Source organism: Pseudopipra pipra, chromosome 4 (genome assembly GCF_036250125.1).
Source record: "Pseudopipra pipra isolate bDixPip1 chromosome 4, bDixPip1.hap1, whole genome shotgun sequence".
Lineage (NCBI taxonomy): Eukaryota > Metazoa > Chordata > Aves > Passeriformes > Pipridae > Pseudopipra > Pseudopipra pipra.
Window position 1 is genome coordinate 67453340 of NC_087552.1, and position 18863 is coordinate 67472202.

Genomic DNA, 18863 nt, shown 5'->3' on the forward strand with positions numbered 1-18863 from the left:
TTTATTTTATCCACATGGTTCATTTTTATAAGCATTTTTTAAAAGTTATTATAAAAACTGTATGAGCAGGGGCTGTATAAACCTGAGGTGCCAGAAATAACTGTGGCACATGAAACTTCCTGGAAATTTTGTTAATTAACCTATATAATATGTGCTTCTCAAAGATGTGGTTTCTGAGTTTTTCCTGTATCAAGACACACTTATTTTTTCCACTTTTATGTCGACTAGATTGATTCTGTGACATTTCAAACTACCATCCTTCTCTACACCAAATCAAGTGGTATTCCCAGGATGCCCTCAGTTTCTAGTACCTTATCAATGTCCATTATGGCTTCATGATATTATTGGGGATTTCTGTCATTACAATCTGGATGTCTGTGACAGCTGTATGTTCTCAATATCATATTCCCCTACCACCTGTAACTCAGAATTTGATTATTAACACGTTGCTGCAGCCTGTGTTCAAAGATAAGAAAATACATTTTTTTAGTTCATTTTTATAGACCCTTCTTTATGAATGCCTCCTTTATTAAGTAATCCGTGAATAACGTTAGTTATTGCAGATATTTGTTACCTCGTGTTTCGGGAAGGGTTTGGATTTGATGAAGTGAGCAGTACTGCGAGGATGAGTATGGTGGAGTTGTGCATGACTGATATACAGAAATAAGTGTGATGCTGGCAGTTTTTACTCTGCAAGGTTGCTTGCACTGCCATTTCTGTGGTGTTAGTTGTGTGCTTGGTAAGTCATTTGCAACCTTCTATGGTATTTTTGGACTGGTGTTTGGTACCTAAATGCCTGTCTCTTCTCTAGGAAAAGAAGAGGACATAGTAACTATTTCCCCAAGAACATTGTTTGTTTCAAAAAAAGGATGTACATTTTTAGCAGCAGGTGAGATAGTCTGTGTTATTGTTCTCATGCATATTAATATTCGCAGTTCTGTCATCTCTTTTTCCCCCTCTCCTTTGGGTGACATATTTTACAAGGTTGTCAAATCCCTTAGTATCAATTAATATTGTTATACGATGTGTACTCCTTACTATGCTTCAGACCTGGATGATATTTAAGCCTTGTCAGTAGAAACAAAGAGCTAATAAGATTAATTGGCACATGAAGATAATGAAGGAATCAGGCACCTTGTGATCCATAGCTGGAATGTAACTTCTTCAGGATGAGCTTCTTACAGGCATTTGTCTTTTTTGAGCATGAAGAATGATTGAACACTCCAGGCTTACATTTTAATTTGTGATAGTTTGGTTAAAATGCAGGTATGATTTTATTTTAGAGCAGTAGATTCATTTTAACACTCTGTTTTCTAGATTTTTCTCATATTGAGTTAAGGATCCTTGCTGACTTGTCATGTGAACCAGAACTTTTGAAACTGTTCCAAGAACCTGAAATCAGTGATATATTTTCCACATTGGCTTCTCAGTGGTAAGAATAAATGTTGCATATTTTAATAGTAATTACACAAAATAGTAAGTATAACCTAAACTATTGTATTACTGTGTAATAACAAAAGACTGTATTTTGCTACAGTATCTATTTTATTATCTATGGATGACTTGGAAAAAGTGATACTCCAGTAATTTAAAAAAAAAAAATCTCTTAACTCCATATCCAGATTATTCTTTACTGATTTCTTCAGCATTCAGATCGAAAGACTAACTATCAAAAAAAAAGATGAACTATTAGTTACTTAGCTGTTGAAGGTGTTTCTTATTGTTGTTCATATGATGATGATGCCTAAAAATCTCATTTGAGACTGGGACTCCCCTTGTGCTCAGAAGCTCCCGAGCATTCAATAAGTGACAGGATAGATGTCAAGAAGCTTGCAGTTTGAACAGGTCAGAAAAAGACTGAATAAAATGCTGTAACATAAAGCTGTCTGAACAGAGTGAAGTCATGTAAATGTCATTCAATGTTCTTATTTTCTCTTTGTTTTCCTCTCTTATCTTTTTATCTCCATTTTTTGTGGGAAGATTGTTAGCTGAAAATGAAAGCAAAAATAGATATGATTGATTCAGCTCAGTTCTTATCCTACAGTTTCTAAATAGCAGACATAGCCTTCCCAACCACAGTATTTCCTACCCACTTAAGTAGTTCAAAGAATCTTAGAATCCTAGAATGGCTTGTGTTGGAAGGGACATTGAAGACCATCTAGTTTCAAGGCCCTACCATGAGCAGGGACACCTTCCAGTGGACCAGGTTGCTCAAAACCCCATCCAACCTGGCCCTGAACACTTCCTGGGATGGGACATATTTTCTAATACACTCTGAAGTCATGCAAAGAAACAAAATGGAGCTCAAATTATAATTATCCTGCTACCAAACAACTGAATCAGTGCTTGAGGCACGTGCATTCTGGGAGAACACGACTCAAGACCACAAACGTTCCAACAAAGAAAGATGGAAAGATCACCTTTATTCTGGAGTTGCTTATAGAAGCTTCTATTGATCCTATAATAAATTCTTATCTCTAAATGATATCACTGGAACCTCGTGATGGGGTTAAATCCTTATTTTAGTTTGGTGGTTTATTGGAAATGTATGCATGAAGATGAGTCAAATTTTGTCTCAACTCTGGGCATGGCTCCAGAAATACCATTCTATTCAGCAATCTCACAGCTCTTGGCAGCCGTCAACCTCTTACAGTTGCTACATGGTAGCTTTAAATTTAATGAAATATTACAGGCAAATATTTTTATCAGACAGAATTGTCATGGTGTGTCTACAAAATCATTACATAATGATTCTGCTGACTCTTCTCTTAAGCTTCAGGAAAGCTAATGCTTGGAAGAAACTCTTTGTCAGATCTATTATATGACTGTTATTAATCACAGAAACATGAAGGATGTGTTTAATCTCACCTAAATCTGGACATTTGTCATGTACTTGGAGAGATTCATTTGACCTATTGTTGATGTCCCCTGTGTAGTTAGATCGATTGCACCTTAAAAGTGACTTCTCACCATTGAGAACAAAATAGATTTGGGGTGGCCACCTCAAATGTAGGCATCTGTGTTTGTTCTGACAAACTGAATTCCTCCTATTGGATCAGCTCCTAGTGAATTCACTTTGGAGTTTTGAGTTTTGTCCTTAATTTCTTGAGCGCCAAAGAGAAGACATAAAATTACAGACTTCACAGATGCTTTCCCGTTCCAGATACTTATTCGTCTCTCATAGTCTGCTATTGATAAATAAAATCTTCATGGCCAACAGTTGACTTCATTGTAGTTGATTCCACTCTGTTGGTATTAGAAAAAGTTGTGAGAAAAGCAAAATAAACAACAGACCTTTTATCTCCTCTTGGTTTCCTGGTTTTCTCTGGGTCTTAATCCTTTAAAATCTGAGCAAGTGATGTAGTAGGGACATAGCAAATGTTTTGTTCTGTTCGAAGGAACTGGATGTTCTTGTTATTTCTAGATATTTTCTGACATATTTTGGACAATTAGAAAACTTTGACCAAAAAAGGTTTTTCCTCTGAGAGATCTATAAAGAATGGATTAGTTTCTGAAGCTCCCTCTCAGAAGAAAAAACTGAGATAGTGTTAGGGTCTGATAGCATTTCAGCTTCTGAATGCATGTCAGTTGGTATCTTTTAGCAGATTTTCTATACCTAAAAATCCTTGGACTGATGAATATTAAATCATAAAATAGAAAATAATATATTATTGGACAGAAATCTGAGCCACACTACAGAATCCAGCCAAGTTTTATACCAGTTTATTCACTTTTTCTTCTAAGCATCATGGCTTCTCCACTAAAATGTAACTCCATTCCTTAGCTGCCCTTCAGGTTAAAGCCTTCTATCTGAAATCCAACCTTTTGAAAAACCTTTACAGGCTTTTTATAGCATTTGGCAACGAATACACATGGTGGGCAGTTTCTGCAAAGAGGTGAGCTCTATGAGTTTCTGATGGAATAAAGATCTCTTATGTAGAAAAGCTTTCCTTTCATAATTTGGTTAGGCATGCTGTACTGTGATTCAGCCTATCCCTGGGACCTTAGAGGTGCATCCCTCTTGGAAACCTGTTGGATCCACGTTTCTATTAAACATCATTCATATGGAATCTTTACACTGGTCAACAGTGCAGGGTAGAGGTGCATAAGGATGTGTCAGCCCAGATATGTCTATAAAGTGTATGCCTATACTTTATAGGAAAAGGCTGAGTGGAGGTACTAACTTTCATGCTGAAATTCAGTGTCATGTGCAACACCACACCCAACCTATTACCCCAGCTGAGATGGAACTTCTCCACAAGGCTGTGCTGGGATCTTGTGCTCCTGTGGAGAGCTCACAGGGACAGCTCATTTCAGGAGTGACACAGCCTCCACCACTCTGGGCTTCCCTGCGCTGTGCTTGTCTGTTTGCTGTAGACACCTTTTTAAGTATTGTGTGTTCTCTTTGGCAGAACTGTCTTGAAATTGCTGTTCAGATAAAACCCTCAGAAGCTGCAGTTGACTACCACAGGAGCACAGAATGGTTTGGGTTGGATGGGGCCTTTAAAGATCATCTACTGCACCCCCTGGCCATGGACAGGGACATCTTGCACTTGACCAGGTTGCTCATCTCTGCCTTGTACAGCCAATATATTTTCTGGTCATCTAACATAGTTACCCCAGCTAAAACTATGATATAAATAGATTTTAATGTTCTCTCTTGTATGCTTAGTACTGTTCCTACTGTTCTCCTGTCTCTGTGATGATGATCATGAGGTATTACCACAATTATCTTACAGTGATTATTGTGTTATGGCTTATAAATAGAAATCCTTAAAAGACAGGTCAGCATCTGCTATTACAAGAAGGCGAAGAATCCTTTATGTTACTGACATACTTGCTACTGAACACATGACAGAGTTTCAAAGCTTGCCTAAACTTTTGAAAATTCATAATATAATGGATTCCAGCTACCTGCAAGATCACTTTGTGTTATATTGTCTTGATGCCCTGTGAGAGTTATAGCCCTTTTAAATCCAAATCATCATCCCAGTGCTAATGGTGATGAGAGCTGTCCTGGCAGCTGTCTGACCAGCCAAGAGACCTAACTGCCACTGGACATCCAAATGACAACAGATCTCAGCATGAAATTGCTCTCACTTCTTTAATGTAGCTTTTACACAATAAATGAAAAATAAGTAATTGTATTTAAAATGCTGTTGATGGGCATATTTTAAAATCACTTTCAAAGATAGATGCTGAAAATGAAGTTTGCAGTCTTTTAGGTAGTCTGCGATTTATTTCTTAATTAGAGGTTCAATGATTACCAATCCCTTCCAAACTGTTCCTTTGTCACCCATCTCAGTAGGTTGTTGTTCCTCTATCACAGTATATGCTCATATTGACCATATTGGGTCAAAATCCAGGAGAAGTATCTTGATTTAGGTAAGCACTTAAGCACCCATAAATATGTGATTTCATCCTATTTGACTTATACCTACTTTCCTTCCTGAGTGCTTTTTTGAACTGGGCTAGTACTGCTTCAGAGTTCCTGTGACTCCAGCATTAAGCTATACTTATAATATTTGGGCAAGGCCTTTCTTCTGTTTCTTTAGAATCTGTCTCAGAGAACTGGATATCCCCAATAGTGACAAGTTCAGCTGCATTCAGCAGAGCACAGGGTCCTGAGGGCAGCCTGGCCTTACTAATGCAACTATATTTTATGGCCCTGAACTGACTTAGTCTTTTTAATCTTGGAGATGTTGTCACTGTGTTCCATTGTTTGCTACAGACATCTCTGATATCTGCAAATTATATTTATGTCCTATATTTTAGGTTATTGAACCTGAAATAGAACACAAAACCCAATGTTGGATTGCCAAGCTCTGTATTCAGTGACAAAATGTGCATCTGAAAGGGTGAAAAAGGCTCTGTGTTGACCACAGAGCCATCTAGAAGTTAATGAAACATTCGAATCAAAGAAATTTGCATTTGAGCTCCTCTTAGAAAGCTGGAACAGAATGACAAGGACACCAGTGGTCCAAACTCTATACCTGCTAGATAGGTAGTGTTCTTCGAAGAAAATTGAGCAGGACTCACTCTTTTCAAGGGGCTGTGGCCCAGCTTTTGTTTTATAAGAACTGAGTGCTTGGAAACCTCGGTTCAGCCTGTGAAATCTTAGAGTATTCAACTCTCTCCTTGCAGGAAAACACCAAGCAAGGCCAGACTTTGTATGTTGAAGCTGAGAGTCTGTTCAGCAAATATTGTAAAGTTGAAATAGTTGGATTTTTTTATTTGAGAAAAGATAAAATTTAGACATGATAAACACATGATAAAAATCTTCAAATATATAGGAGGTTATTGCAGGCAGTTGGGTAGAGAGTTGGCTCACAGTGTTGTAAGGGATGTTTCAGTTAAGTCTTTTGAATACTAAAGATGATAAATATGGAGATGCATTATCTATCTATAAAGGCTGTGGAATTTCCATCACTGGAAGGAATGAGACAATTAGACAGATATTTCCAAGGATAGCTGAGGCAATTTCTCAGTCTCTCTCACAACTGTCTTTTATGAAACTGTGATTTTATTGCAGATTTCTTGGAACATTCAGTTGAAAAAGGGATTTCTTTATTTCAGTCCCATTGGGGAGATTATTAGTTTTTATTTAGTGATTGTTTAATTCTGTTTGTTAGTAGTAGCTACAAGGACAAAAATGAAATATTTATGACTCTCATCTGAGTACTCTAAATAGAATAGTGAGTACTTTCATGTTTGTTCTTCTTCTGAACTCAGGGGGTTTTTTGCTGTTTTAGGGTGGCTTGGGATTGATTGTTTTTGTGTTGGGGTTTTTTGTTTGGTTTGGTTTGGTTTTTTTGCACAGTAGTCCTATTTCTGTGTGATCTTGGAGGATGCCAACCTACCTTGTGGTCCTGCAATTAGTGTGCTTTAATTCCATGTGACTGGGAGGCAGAGTTGTGGATGTGAATCCCATCAGGTAAAGAGACAAGTGAGTTGCTGTCCCTCAGAGGCCAGGCAACAATTCCAGAGTGGCGCCTTCTTCACCTTACACTAAGAAAAAGTCAACAAATTCAAACCTGGTAGCCAGAAGCTCTCAATGTGATCACATTTCCGAAATTGAGTCCTACAGGAATCTCTGAGGAGGTCAGGTGGGCTCAGAGTGAGTCTGTGATGAGCATGTGCAGAATGTAGAATTTTGGGAGCCTATTGAACTCTCAGAAGGGAAATGTTCCTGAGGTACCCAGAGAATTCAAGGACATCCAGAATTATGGGGCCACTTAACGGAGTGAAAGGGATTGGTTTGCTGGTTTGGATATAAGCATCCACATTAATGTCTTGAAATTTGTCTGGGTGTCACAGTTCCTTATGGAAGTGCCAGTATAAGTTTGTAAGAGATGGACTTCCACTGAGACTATCATAGAGAACTGACCAAAAAATAAATGTAGGGTTACTGCTCTAAGGAAGCATCGTCCCAGTAGCCAAGTCAAACTAAGTCGGTAGATGGAGCTTCAAGTGTCTGCTTTATGTTTTAGTCTGTAGAAAATTATTCCTGGGTTATGCTTTTACCTAGTGAGTGATTCCTAAGGCACCCATTGGCAAGTACCAACAAGATATGTTTGCCATCTCTAATCTTCTTAGTTTCTGTTTAGATGTGTTTGTCATAAATCTCCTAGCAGATTTATGAAACCATTTTGCCCTTTCTAAACTCTAACTATGAATTAAGCTGTAAAACATGTAGACTCTGTATCCTCATAAACCACGAGGTTCAAAGACCCTGTAAGCAGACTCTTTACAAATGGATTGAAGGGAAAGTCCAGAACTTCTATATCCAGCAATTTAATTATGAGAATACCTGGGTGGCTTATAGTCTTTAGGAACAATATTAGCATATGAAACAAAAAATGTTCTCTTGACCACATTAGTTCTCTGAGATTTAATAATGTTTCTAGATTGTTTGTGTTGATTTAATGTTATCTTTTCATGGTAAATATACCTTTTCTTTAGATGATATTTGCTATTTCAGAAGGGGAGGAATTAAGAAAGATATTTAGTAAATTGCTTACAATATGATCTACTTGCAAGCATAAATCTACTACTACTATGAACTGTGTATTTTCATTTCTGTGTGAGCAGAAAGATAATTGTCCCTCTGCACAAACTTTTCCACATAGTGATAAATTACCTGGGTATTTTCTGTCATATATTCTAGTTAGGTTGTCTGCTGGGCCAGTGTAAGTTCATTGTAATAATATCCAAGTTGGCCTGTGCCTCAGAAAAATGCCTTTATAGATAAAAGTGTTGAACAGTTGTGGGTTAGTGTTTTAACTTCTGTATTCTTTTTCAGTTTGGAAATCATGGAATATGAATCAGAGAACACACAAAAAGTTAGCCCACGTGCAATGAGGTTTCCTTATATTCTGCAGAGAATATGAAAAGAATATAAAGAATAATAGAGAAATTTAAATAATCTCTACTAAAAATACTTATGTTGTACTATGTAGTAGAGGAATATCTCTAATACTGTTCAATATGCAGATGTATTTGTGTATTAAAAGGTAATTACGTGAATAATCTGATAACTGCTGCCATTCTAGTATGAAAACAGGCATTCTCTTTAAAGTATTAGTTTCAACCTCTGAACTGTAATTTAACCTGTGCACATTAACTGCTGTTGGTGAATTAAATAACAAGGTAATTAGTGGATACTCTTTAAGGGTGATATTTGCTCCGATTATACCAATGAAAGGACGATTTGTGACAGTTGTGTACAATGCTTACACTCATGGCAGCGTTTGAAAGAAGGCTGAAGAATTTGATAGTGGCCTAGTTGCTCTTTTCACATTGAGATCTGAGTTTTGTAAAATCCAAACCACAAAATACTCCCTCCCCTCTCATCTGTCATCTGTTTCCTCATATTCATGCTATTAGTGCTTTCTTTTGTGTGATGATGGAGAACAGCATGAATACACATGCGTCTTCCAGGTATTGAATTTACCTTCTAGTAAGTACTGGACACAATAACTGTTCACCTGAGCCTGTGTGGCTTTCAGAGTTAAGAAAAAATGGCTGCAGATAAGAGGACATGTCTCATTATTTCTTTTTAGCAATTGCAGTTTATATCTAAAATAGGGAAATGTGTAACTATGATGGAATTCCAAGGGATTTATAAACTCTTTACCACTAATCAGTATGAAAAACGATTTCTTTCCATTTTTATAGTGTGGGATTGGTTGGCTGATGCTTTAAGACATGGAAGGATCTTTAGCTTACATTACCCTTGCCAGAATCAGGGGAACTCAAACACTTCATTTCCAGTAATGTTGGTAACTGCAGACTGGTTATAAAATGTTGTGAACGTGAAAGTTCATCTTTCCTCAGCTGGTGTTTATGTGGGATCATGGTAAAATCTATTGTGAACTGTTTTTTTAAGAGGCTGACATGCTAATATCAGAAATTACTTGAGAAAAAGCCTAGAGAGAAACAAAGCACAGAACTACTAGGAATTAGCATAATGAAAGGAGAATGGGGGGGATTCTTTGTTTGGGGCAGTTTTTTTGTTGTTGTTGTTGATTTTGGGTTGTCTTTTTTTTTTTTAAGATAAGTTCAACAAGGTTTGAATAAAAAGATGACAGTACAGAAAGGGTTGTTTTGTTCTTTGCAGACTGTCTTCCTCCAGGAAGTGTGAAATTTTATTTCTTTACCACCTGCCAAGCAGGGGACTCAAGGAACTGATTGTATCTAATAATGGCAAGGTGAGACAAACTGTTGCAACGCTGTGGGTCCAGTATGAACTATGTCAAAATAGGGACTCTTGTTTTTCCAGCCACTTGGCAATTCAGGATACTTCCTGACAATAGCTCTATCTGTTGATACCCTGCTGAGTTCTGAAGAACACAGGAAATAAGCAGGGATATTTTGGATATTCCTGAAATTAATCAAAATAATTCCTCATGGACTGAATTATACAAAAAGATACTCTGTCTGTTTGAAAAAGATAAGGTCAAGTATAAGTTGGCACAAATGTTTGGTGGTAGGCTGACTAAATATATATACACCTACCCATACCTGTTTTAAACAACTTTGTTTCAAATACATTCTTTTACTCAAATAGATTAAAGATTCATCCTTGGCAGAATAGTCTTTTAGGTTGCTTCCCATAAATGTATGTTATACCAGGCTTGGAATTCAGTTAAGCTGCCTATTTAGATAGCAGGATCAAAGGCCAGTTAATCACGCTCGAGATAAACAGACCTTTGAGAAGCAAAAAACACATCTGTAGCTAAATGCATTTTAAACAGATATGAATATTTGTCCTGCTGTATTAATTTTATGAAAATATTATCAACAAGCTCTTGAAAGAGTCATTATTAATCAAGACATGTCACCTGGATGTTTGTTAGGTGATTAGGGAATAATTAAATAATCATGCTTATCCAGGTGGATTTCTACCGAGGAGACAGAAAGAGCTTTAGCTCTCCTGCATCCCCTTTAGCAGACATACAGTTACAAGATGCAGCCACAGGGTTACACAACTCCTTCTCTCCTACTTAGAAATCTCTTAGTTTTGTTCTTTGTCTAAATAATGAACTATACAAGTTTAGGAGTCTTAGAGCTCCATCTTTGTCTAAACATTTTTTTTTAGGTAGTCCAGGCTATTTCATGCACTTCTATTCAGATGTTTCTATTCGACATATTGTCTCTTGGATTTGTTTCTCCACTTTTTATGAGCTTAATGTCAAGTCTAAAATGAGTTCAAATTAATTAATTTCACTTCGTCTGTTGCAAAATGGCAATATCTTTGGTTTTTTTGGACTTGCAGTGAAGAAGAGACATTCCATGCCATTGAGCACGTATAAGATGGTGAAACTGTTTTGCAGGATTAATACAAATTAGAGAGTCATGGCTGCTCTTCACTGTGCAGTATTTATAGTTTCTTCTAGAATCCTGCCTTTGAAGAGCGTTAAGTTTTCCTGTGGCAGCCCCCTTAAATAAGTGTAACTAAGTATCTCTGCTGAGGTCTCTGTTTAGAAATGTATGACCGTGTTGTGATCTTTCAGCTCTGAGGTTTGGCTGTGTAACTCAGCCAGTATTGATTCACTGTAAATCTGGAGGTCCTGAACTCAGAGCTGCCTGCTAGGAGGTTCACTAAGGATTAATTTAACTTTTCTTTCATTGTCATTGGATTTGCTGGTTTTGTAATCCTGTTACAATTTTTAGTTAGTTTCAAGGCTTCTACTTATTTTATTTTGTGAAATAGATTCTGAAAAAGCAGTTTTGCAGTATGTGTATCATTTTAATACTGATCAATATCTAACATGTCTCTCATTTATGTCTTGCATCTTTTATTCAGAGTGTTACTGATAAAAAGTGCAGAGTCAATAATTTCTTTCCTACATGAAGTTCAGAGAGACCCAATTTCAGTCTGAATGGGAAGGTGTGCTCCTTCCAATCAAGTGACATTCAGGGGCAGGTGCTCTGCACACATCTAATTGTGCAGATACTACTCATTATGAATCTGGTGTTTAATAACAACTTGTTTAGTAGAATAGTTTGAGTGAGGCTGTTCCACTTGCAGCTCCTGCAGGTGTATCACTGCAGATTTCTTAGGATTGTTTTTGAGAATTTTTTTAAACCTGTGATGTACTCCAGCATAAGCTGGAATTCCTGTGAGAATTAATGTGTTCTCTTGGGGTAGGAAAAGGTGCTGGCAAGGTGACAGCAGTTATTAAGAAAGGGAAAAGCATTCAGAAAAGAAGCTTTAGGAAAAAGTAAGGCAGGATCTCTGACACTGCTGGTTAGTGCTTTGTGATTGGTAAGAGTGTGCCTGGTCTTACATAGCAGTAGAAGACCAGAAAAACCTTTTTGGTCATAATATTGTTGCAGGTGACAGTGTCATAAACTTCCTTTCATAGACTGATAGGGTCTCAGAAGAAGTTTTAACCTACATAATGCTATTGCAGAGATGTTGAATAACCTATTTCTCTTCTGTCTAGAAAAACACCTTTTACTTTCTACCTGATATTTATTCCTACAGTTTATACACCCAAATTATTCTTGCCAGTGTTGCCCATTAGCTTTATTCACTCTCTTTGCCCCCCAGTGTGCGCTTTGTAGAATTACTTTAGGAAGGCTGTCAACAGTGTTCTCAACCCTCATTCTTTCAGGAGACAAGACAGGCTTTGTTAGGGTATTTGTCATCAAAATACCTTAATAAACTAGTGTTAGGAGCAGCTAGTGGAATTCCATGGAGTTCCATACATGGAATTCCATGTATGTTGATCTCTGTTTCTTCTTGGCAAGGAAAACGAGCCTCAGTGGCTGTTTTCACTAAACTGCTTTAGTTCCCAAGGTCAGCTTTGCTGGATGGCTCTGAGATCTCTGCACCAGAGCAGAGTCTCAGGAATACTTGTATTCAGAAATGCAACTAAATTGTGGAACAGCCGTGAAACTGAACTAGCAGAATTATGAATAAAAAGCAAAGTATTGACTAGACAGACTACCTGTATTTTAATAAAATGAATGCCAGGGATGTCTCTGGTTGCTGACAGTCAAAATCTGGGGTGGTTAATTTGCCCCAGTTATGGTTGTGGCTCTGGACCAAACAATTCCTGAAGTTGCGTTTGTTTTTCTGCAGTCAAACCACACTGTTTCCTAATTGTTCTGTGATCAATTATTATATCTTTTCTCTGTTTCTAATTCTTAATACCCTATTTTATACAAAAATTCTACTCTATAATAATTCTTATTTCCAAATGAAATAGGTTACAGAAAGCAGTAATATTTATTATTCTTTAGACTCTGTGAAAGAGCTTTTTTGCTAGTGGTGTTCAGCCTGGAAAAGAGGATTTGAGGAGTCCTCATTGTGTCCTTCCAGTATGTGATGGGAGCTTATAAAAAAGAGGGAGAGCAACTTTTTGCACAGACAGATAGTGATGGAACAAGAGGGAATGGTTTTAAACTACAAGAGGGGAGATTAAGATTAAATGTTAGGAAGAGGTTCTTTACTCAAGGGGTGGTGAGGCACTGGCACAGGTTGCCCAGAGAAGTTGTGGATGCCCCATCCCTGGAAGTGTTCAAGGCCAGGTTGGATGGGGCTCTGAGCAACCTGGTTAAGTGGAAGATGTCCCTGTTCATGATGAGGGGTTGGAACAAGGTGGACTTTAAGGTCCTTTCCAAACCAAACCATTCTGTGATTCTATGAAAATAACTGTGAAAATAACTATGAAAATGCTGAAATTTGGTAAAAAGGTAGGATGTTCAGTTTGCCTCCTCAGAATCAGAGTTTGAAAACACTTTAAGCTCCAAGTTCAACACTCATGGGTGTTGGTGTGGAATATTTTAACAGTGTTAGTTTTGCAGCAAAGCAATTTCTGTCTGTTTTGGAAGCTCACTTGCTATGGTTGATATTAATGAAATTTAACACTTGTCTTACTTTGCACTCTGACAGACTGTCTGTATGGCAGCTTATGGAAATTTCACCTTGTTGTTTACAGTTTCTTGGAGAAGGGCAGCTGTGACATTAGTTTAGACTGGCAGATAATAAGGCAGAGGGAATAAAGTCTTCAGGAAGCATAATGGCTTTTGTCTTTAGAATAGCTAAACAGTAGCTTTAAATAAACTAGGTAATTAACTAGAAGTTTAACCAGACAGCTTAATTTTATGTCACATTGGTGGCGTATTATCATTGCCATTAAATGCTTTCTTAGCCTTCTAGAATAAATGAAAAATAAAGTTTTAGAATTGCCACCACCACAATTAACGTGGAAGCTAGTGAGAAAGCAAGCTCTGAGGAGGCTGGACAGTCCTCAGTTTTTCCATGGTGTCTGATAACGTTTGGCTTTGCTAATTTCATAGAGAAGCTTTCTTGTGCATGAAACTTTGTCTCCAAATAGTCTTCTCCTCCTAGAGTGACTTTGATAAAATGCACACTCCAGAGCTCAGTAAAATGTTTCCTTTTATTTCATTTAACTCAACTTCAACTTTAGTGTAGAGATAAATCTTGAAGAAATGGAAAATGCCAAGGCAATTCATTCTTCACGTTTATGTTTGCCTTTAATTCAATGTTGATCATTGACATAATGCAAACTTAAGCTGCAAGAGTAAAGATTGAAAGAGATGGGATATGAAGTATCTCCCTCTATAGAACCCCTTTGTTCAAGACCCTTATATATAACATGACTGATTTCTTCCTTTTTTGATTGCCGTTCCAAGATATTTCAGTGTTTGTTTCTTGGTTTTTTTCTGAACTGTGTGGGTGCAGTTTGATGTAGTATGACACCTCCTCTCTTTTTCCCCTACTTCCTTTTCTCGAGCAAACAATATTATAGCTCCATGTTTTGTTCTGTTTAATGTCTGAGATGACATTACTTCATCTTTTGATTATATATTGAGAACTCTGTTCTTTCTGTTTCACTTTTCTGATATTTGTCTAAAGACTTCTCTGAAGGCCTGTCTGTTTCTTAATGAGACTTCTAACAGGTCCAAGATGTGTAATTGTTTGATACCCTACTGTAGCTGCCTGTATCATCTCCCAAAATGGCTTCTGTTCCTTCTTAACTATTTGAAGCGTCTTCAAGAAAAGTGTGAAAAGTGTATGTGATAAGTGAAGAAAGGACTCTAAGACCATTGATTTGCATTCAATCCCTGACATTATTGTGTTACACAAATGACCTCTGACAAATTTTATGCCATCCCAGTTTGCATGGGCCTCTTAATCCATTTACATTTATTTGATCATTCAGTGATGGGATCACTGTTGATGCTCACACCTGAAGATGGGATTTAGTTACCTGACTTTTTCTCTTCTGTACTTGTAGACCCAAATATCCTAAAGTAAGACTGCCCTCTAGTTGATAAATTCCTTCAGCAATCACATGACTCAGAAATAAATATCACTTGTCCATGTAATTCACTATGTAAGAGAGAGTATGGATGTGAGAAGAAAACCCTTTTTGTTGTTTGTTCCTGCAGGAGTGAGGGAGAGAAAAGGTGAAGGTTGCAGGGTGGGATGTGCTTTTTCAAGCACCCTTATCAATGTCAGGGACTTTCTGTTCCAGCTGACAGATGTCCAGAATTGTGCACGTTTCAAGAAAAATCTGTAAGTGACCTTTTTTGTCAAGAGCACTGAAAATTAAGTGCTATCTAATTTGTCTCTTTAATACCCGATATCTATGACAGCAACATGCAAGGTAAATATCTTAATAAAGATTATGGATCACTTTACTCCCAAATTAATCTTTCCACAAATTGTTACTCATGATAGATATAATTTATGACATGACCTTGTTGTGATTTCTTTATCTGGTTCCCTGCTACTTTAAAATGTAACAACAGAAGACTTCTGACCCTCAGAGCAAACTGCAAAGACATGTCTTTATCTTCTGTAAAATACATGAAAACTAGATATCATGCTCTTTAGGAGGAGGTTGAGGACTAATGAAATAAATCTTCATGCAATGAGCTGTAGAGGCTATCAGACCAAAATAAATTATTTTATGATTACCTACTGGAAGAAGTTTTAAACTCTTAAAGAGCTTCTGGATTCTTGCAAAAGTGTTTTATAGGGGTTGTAAAGCTTTTTCTGGTGCTGAACACATGTAAAATAAATAAAACCACAGTTTGGAAGGGTGGCATACAAAAAAGGAAAAGTGTCAATGATTAAAAAATGTGTCAGAGCTGGCTGTAGTCTGTGAAGGATGACATCAAGCAGAGAGTGCTGTAGTCTTTCATTCAGATAAGTTGAACACAACTAAAAGCTTTTATAAAAACCTCTAAACTAAATAAAACATAAAGTTAAACTCCTGAATGGGAGTTACCTTCTCCCTTCTGTTTATAAGTACATGATCCCTATATTTACATGAGAGATCCATGCCAGAGGTTCTTCAACATGAGCAGTGGACACTGGAAGGAAGCTCTGCCTCTTTCAGTGCCAGGGTGGGAATAAATATATATTGGATGGGGACCCTTTGTATTACCCTTTAGATAATGTATCCTAATGCCATAATGTGGTGATTCATTTATTGCTGCATATACTTGGGTGAGGAGATTCTTTGTGTTATTCTGTGACCTTGTATCTCACTTATGCAAACCAGGTCATGACAAAAATGCAAATGCAAGCATTTGACATAACATCTGAATCAGACATAAGTGTTTAGAAGTGACATAGATAGAACAATGAAATAAAAGACTAATATATACGTGGGTTACATCAGAAAGGTTTCTCTTCTTGTTAGCTGTGGACCTGCTGTTCTGCTTCTGACAGAAGGTTAGTCTGCATTTTTGTCTTTGTAGATATCATTGAATCAGAGAATTCTGGAATAGTTTGGGTTGGAAGGGACTATGTAGTTCCAACCCCTCACTATGGGCAGGGACACCTTCACTAAGACCAAGTTTCTCAGAGCTCCATCCAGCCTGGCCTTGAACACCTACAGGAATGAGGAGTCCACAGCTTCTCTGGGCAACAGAGAAGTTTCTTTCCTAATTTCTGAAAAGTATCTTAACTGTATTTCCATTCTTCTGGGCAGACTGGACAAATTTCATTTTTCATCCTGCTGTCTCTATGCTCATATAAGGAAGACAATCTCCCTACTTTTTGTTTTGAACATAGTCATGTAAATGCCTCATAGTTATACAAGGCACGTACATAGGGTTGTGTGTGTGGTTTTCACTGGACATTCTGTGTCAAACCCTACAGGTTACATCTCTGTATGATAAAAACATTCAGATGGGCTCATTAGATGTATCTTAAGTCTGACTTTGATCGACACATGAGGCAAAAGTAGTGATCTATTTTGATATGACAGTGTCTTCAGGGAAACTGTTTCCCAACCTCTTCCTTTTCTGTATTTTGTAACAGAGATTAGCCATGCAAAAGTAATTCCAAGCTCAGTTCTGCATATTACCTTACAACTGTCTGAGACAGCCTATGCCTGAGCCTTGTCAGCATTTTCCATGAGCCATGGAATAACAGCTTTAAAAAAATTGTTTATTCTTGCCTGTTGCATTAGCAGTGAGTGGACTAGGTTATGTGTGGCCAGTCTTTTCCATAATTTTAGGATACTCACATACATTGTGGTAGATATTCTGCTTGCCCTAGGTATAATAAGGCCTGTGAAACAAGTGAGCTTTCAGAATTGACCTCCTACATGATCCACCCAATGGTGATGCTGCTGTAAAACAGAGCTCTTCTGAAGCTGGTAGTTGTCACTAATAACATAAATTTTCTGTACCTGTTTCGTATGCCAACACAAAGTTCCAGGCACAAACTTAGAAAATATAAACCCCCCATCTGCTATTAAACAGCAACAGGTGATTGAAAATGAGAGATTTATATAGTTCACTGATGAAAATAAAAAAAGCTGTAAAAGCAGTCAGATGAACGAATGTGTATTCACCCATACATTCACTCATTTATTGGACATTAATGACCACATATAAAATGAATTTAATGGCACTCCATCTCGTTTCCCACATCAACAACTCACAGCTAGGACTTGGATTAATTGGCAGATGCAAGAGAGCAGCCAAGAGTTTGTGGCTATTATGACTGAGCTTAGCTTGGCTGGAATGTAATGCAGATCAAGGCAATGCATGTCTGCCAGATATTGTGTTTGAGAAGTTTGTTCTGCCTTTTCCTGTGCATAAACAGTCGACTTCCGTCACCATACAGCGTTTCTCAGAAATTCTGGAATGTCTTATCGCATTCTTTTAAGACTTATTTCCTCCTATTTCTACCTGTTCTCAAAGTTTTATTTTGGCATTGCTCAAACTTTATGCCCTGTGGCTTCTTTGATTTTTTATTTTTTTTTTTATGTGTTCATATACTTTATGATGTGTGAGCTCGTTTCCATAACCTAACATTTGTTTTAATTTTTTTAAAATATTCAGTACAGGTAAAAATAAATCCATTGAGATCTCTACTCTGTATTAAATGTGTTATTCCACTTAAGCTTTTTTAAAATTACAAATATGATTGCTAATTTTTTTTCTTGGGCATAAAGAAACTTGTTATTCATGTGTTTTAAAGACTTAATGCAGTAGAAACTCTTTGAGATGTCCATTAGACCCCATTAATATATGAAAACAGTGAATTTTGGAGGAATTATGAAAATATTCAAGATATTTTCTTTGAAAAAGTAATAAATTATATATGCCTCTTTTTGTTTCATATCTGCACTTAGTTTCTTAGTAACAATTTGATTATATCCTTCTATACTGTTTGCTAGAAAATTTTTCTCCATCTTTTTCACTCTCCAAATAAGACAGCTATTCCCTTTTAGGCATACAGCCCAGTGCTTAGTAGAACCACCTTTTAAAAGACTTGGTACATTTCTACTCTCTCAATGTTTATTAGATTTTCTGCAATTTGTGGCTTTAAGTTGTTTTTCTGTCCTCACAGACCTTTCCAGATTGTTTAGCTCTGCTAATTCCTTCCCAGGATAATGAGATCTGCTACCCTGAACGTGTCTTCTGGCACTGAAATCTGCTCTTTTTTCTACCTAGTAGATGTCTATCAAATAAAGTACTATGAAGCAAAGTACTTGCAGAGCAGTGCTAAACAAAGCAAGGTAAAGGACAAACAAGTCAGAGATGTGGAAATAACCTGAAACAAGTAGGCAGGCAAGGACAGAAATGTAGGAGGTGAAGTACTGCACATTTGGAGATTTGAAGATGGTGAAAATATTGATTATGGTCTTGAACTTTTCCCAGCATATGTGGGAATGAGTAATGAGAACGATGTCATAAAATGGAAAAATACACTTCATGCTAGAACTGGTAACTGTATATTTATTTCTTGCACGGCTTCAGAAATTGTGCTATTTCCACAACAAAATCTGAAGCAAATTCTTTTTACGCTTGAGCTTTTTTCCTGCAGCAGTTTCTATAACACTGCAATAACATTCTTC

General features: G+C 37.1%; 1 protein-coding gene across 2 annotated transcripts in view; it reads left to right on the forward strand.

Annotated features, from left to right (window-relative positions):
* The window catches only part of POLN (DNA polymerase nu), a 94246-nt gene that overhangs the window by 38930 nt on the left and 36453 nt on the right, over positions 1 to 18863 (forward strand). For both annotated transcript variants that reach the window (XM_064653413.1, XM_064653414.1), the window contains 2 exons: positions 812 to 889; positions 1318 to 1432. In XM_064653413.1, coding sequence (XP_064509483.1) covers positions 812 to 889; positions 1318 to 1432 — 193 coding nt within the window. The remainder of the gene's footprint in view (positions 1 to 811; positions 890 to 1317; positions 1433 to 18863) is intronic.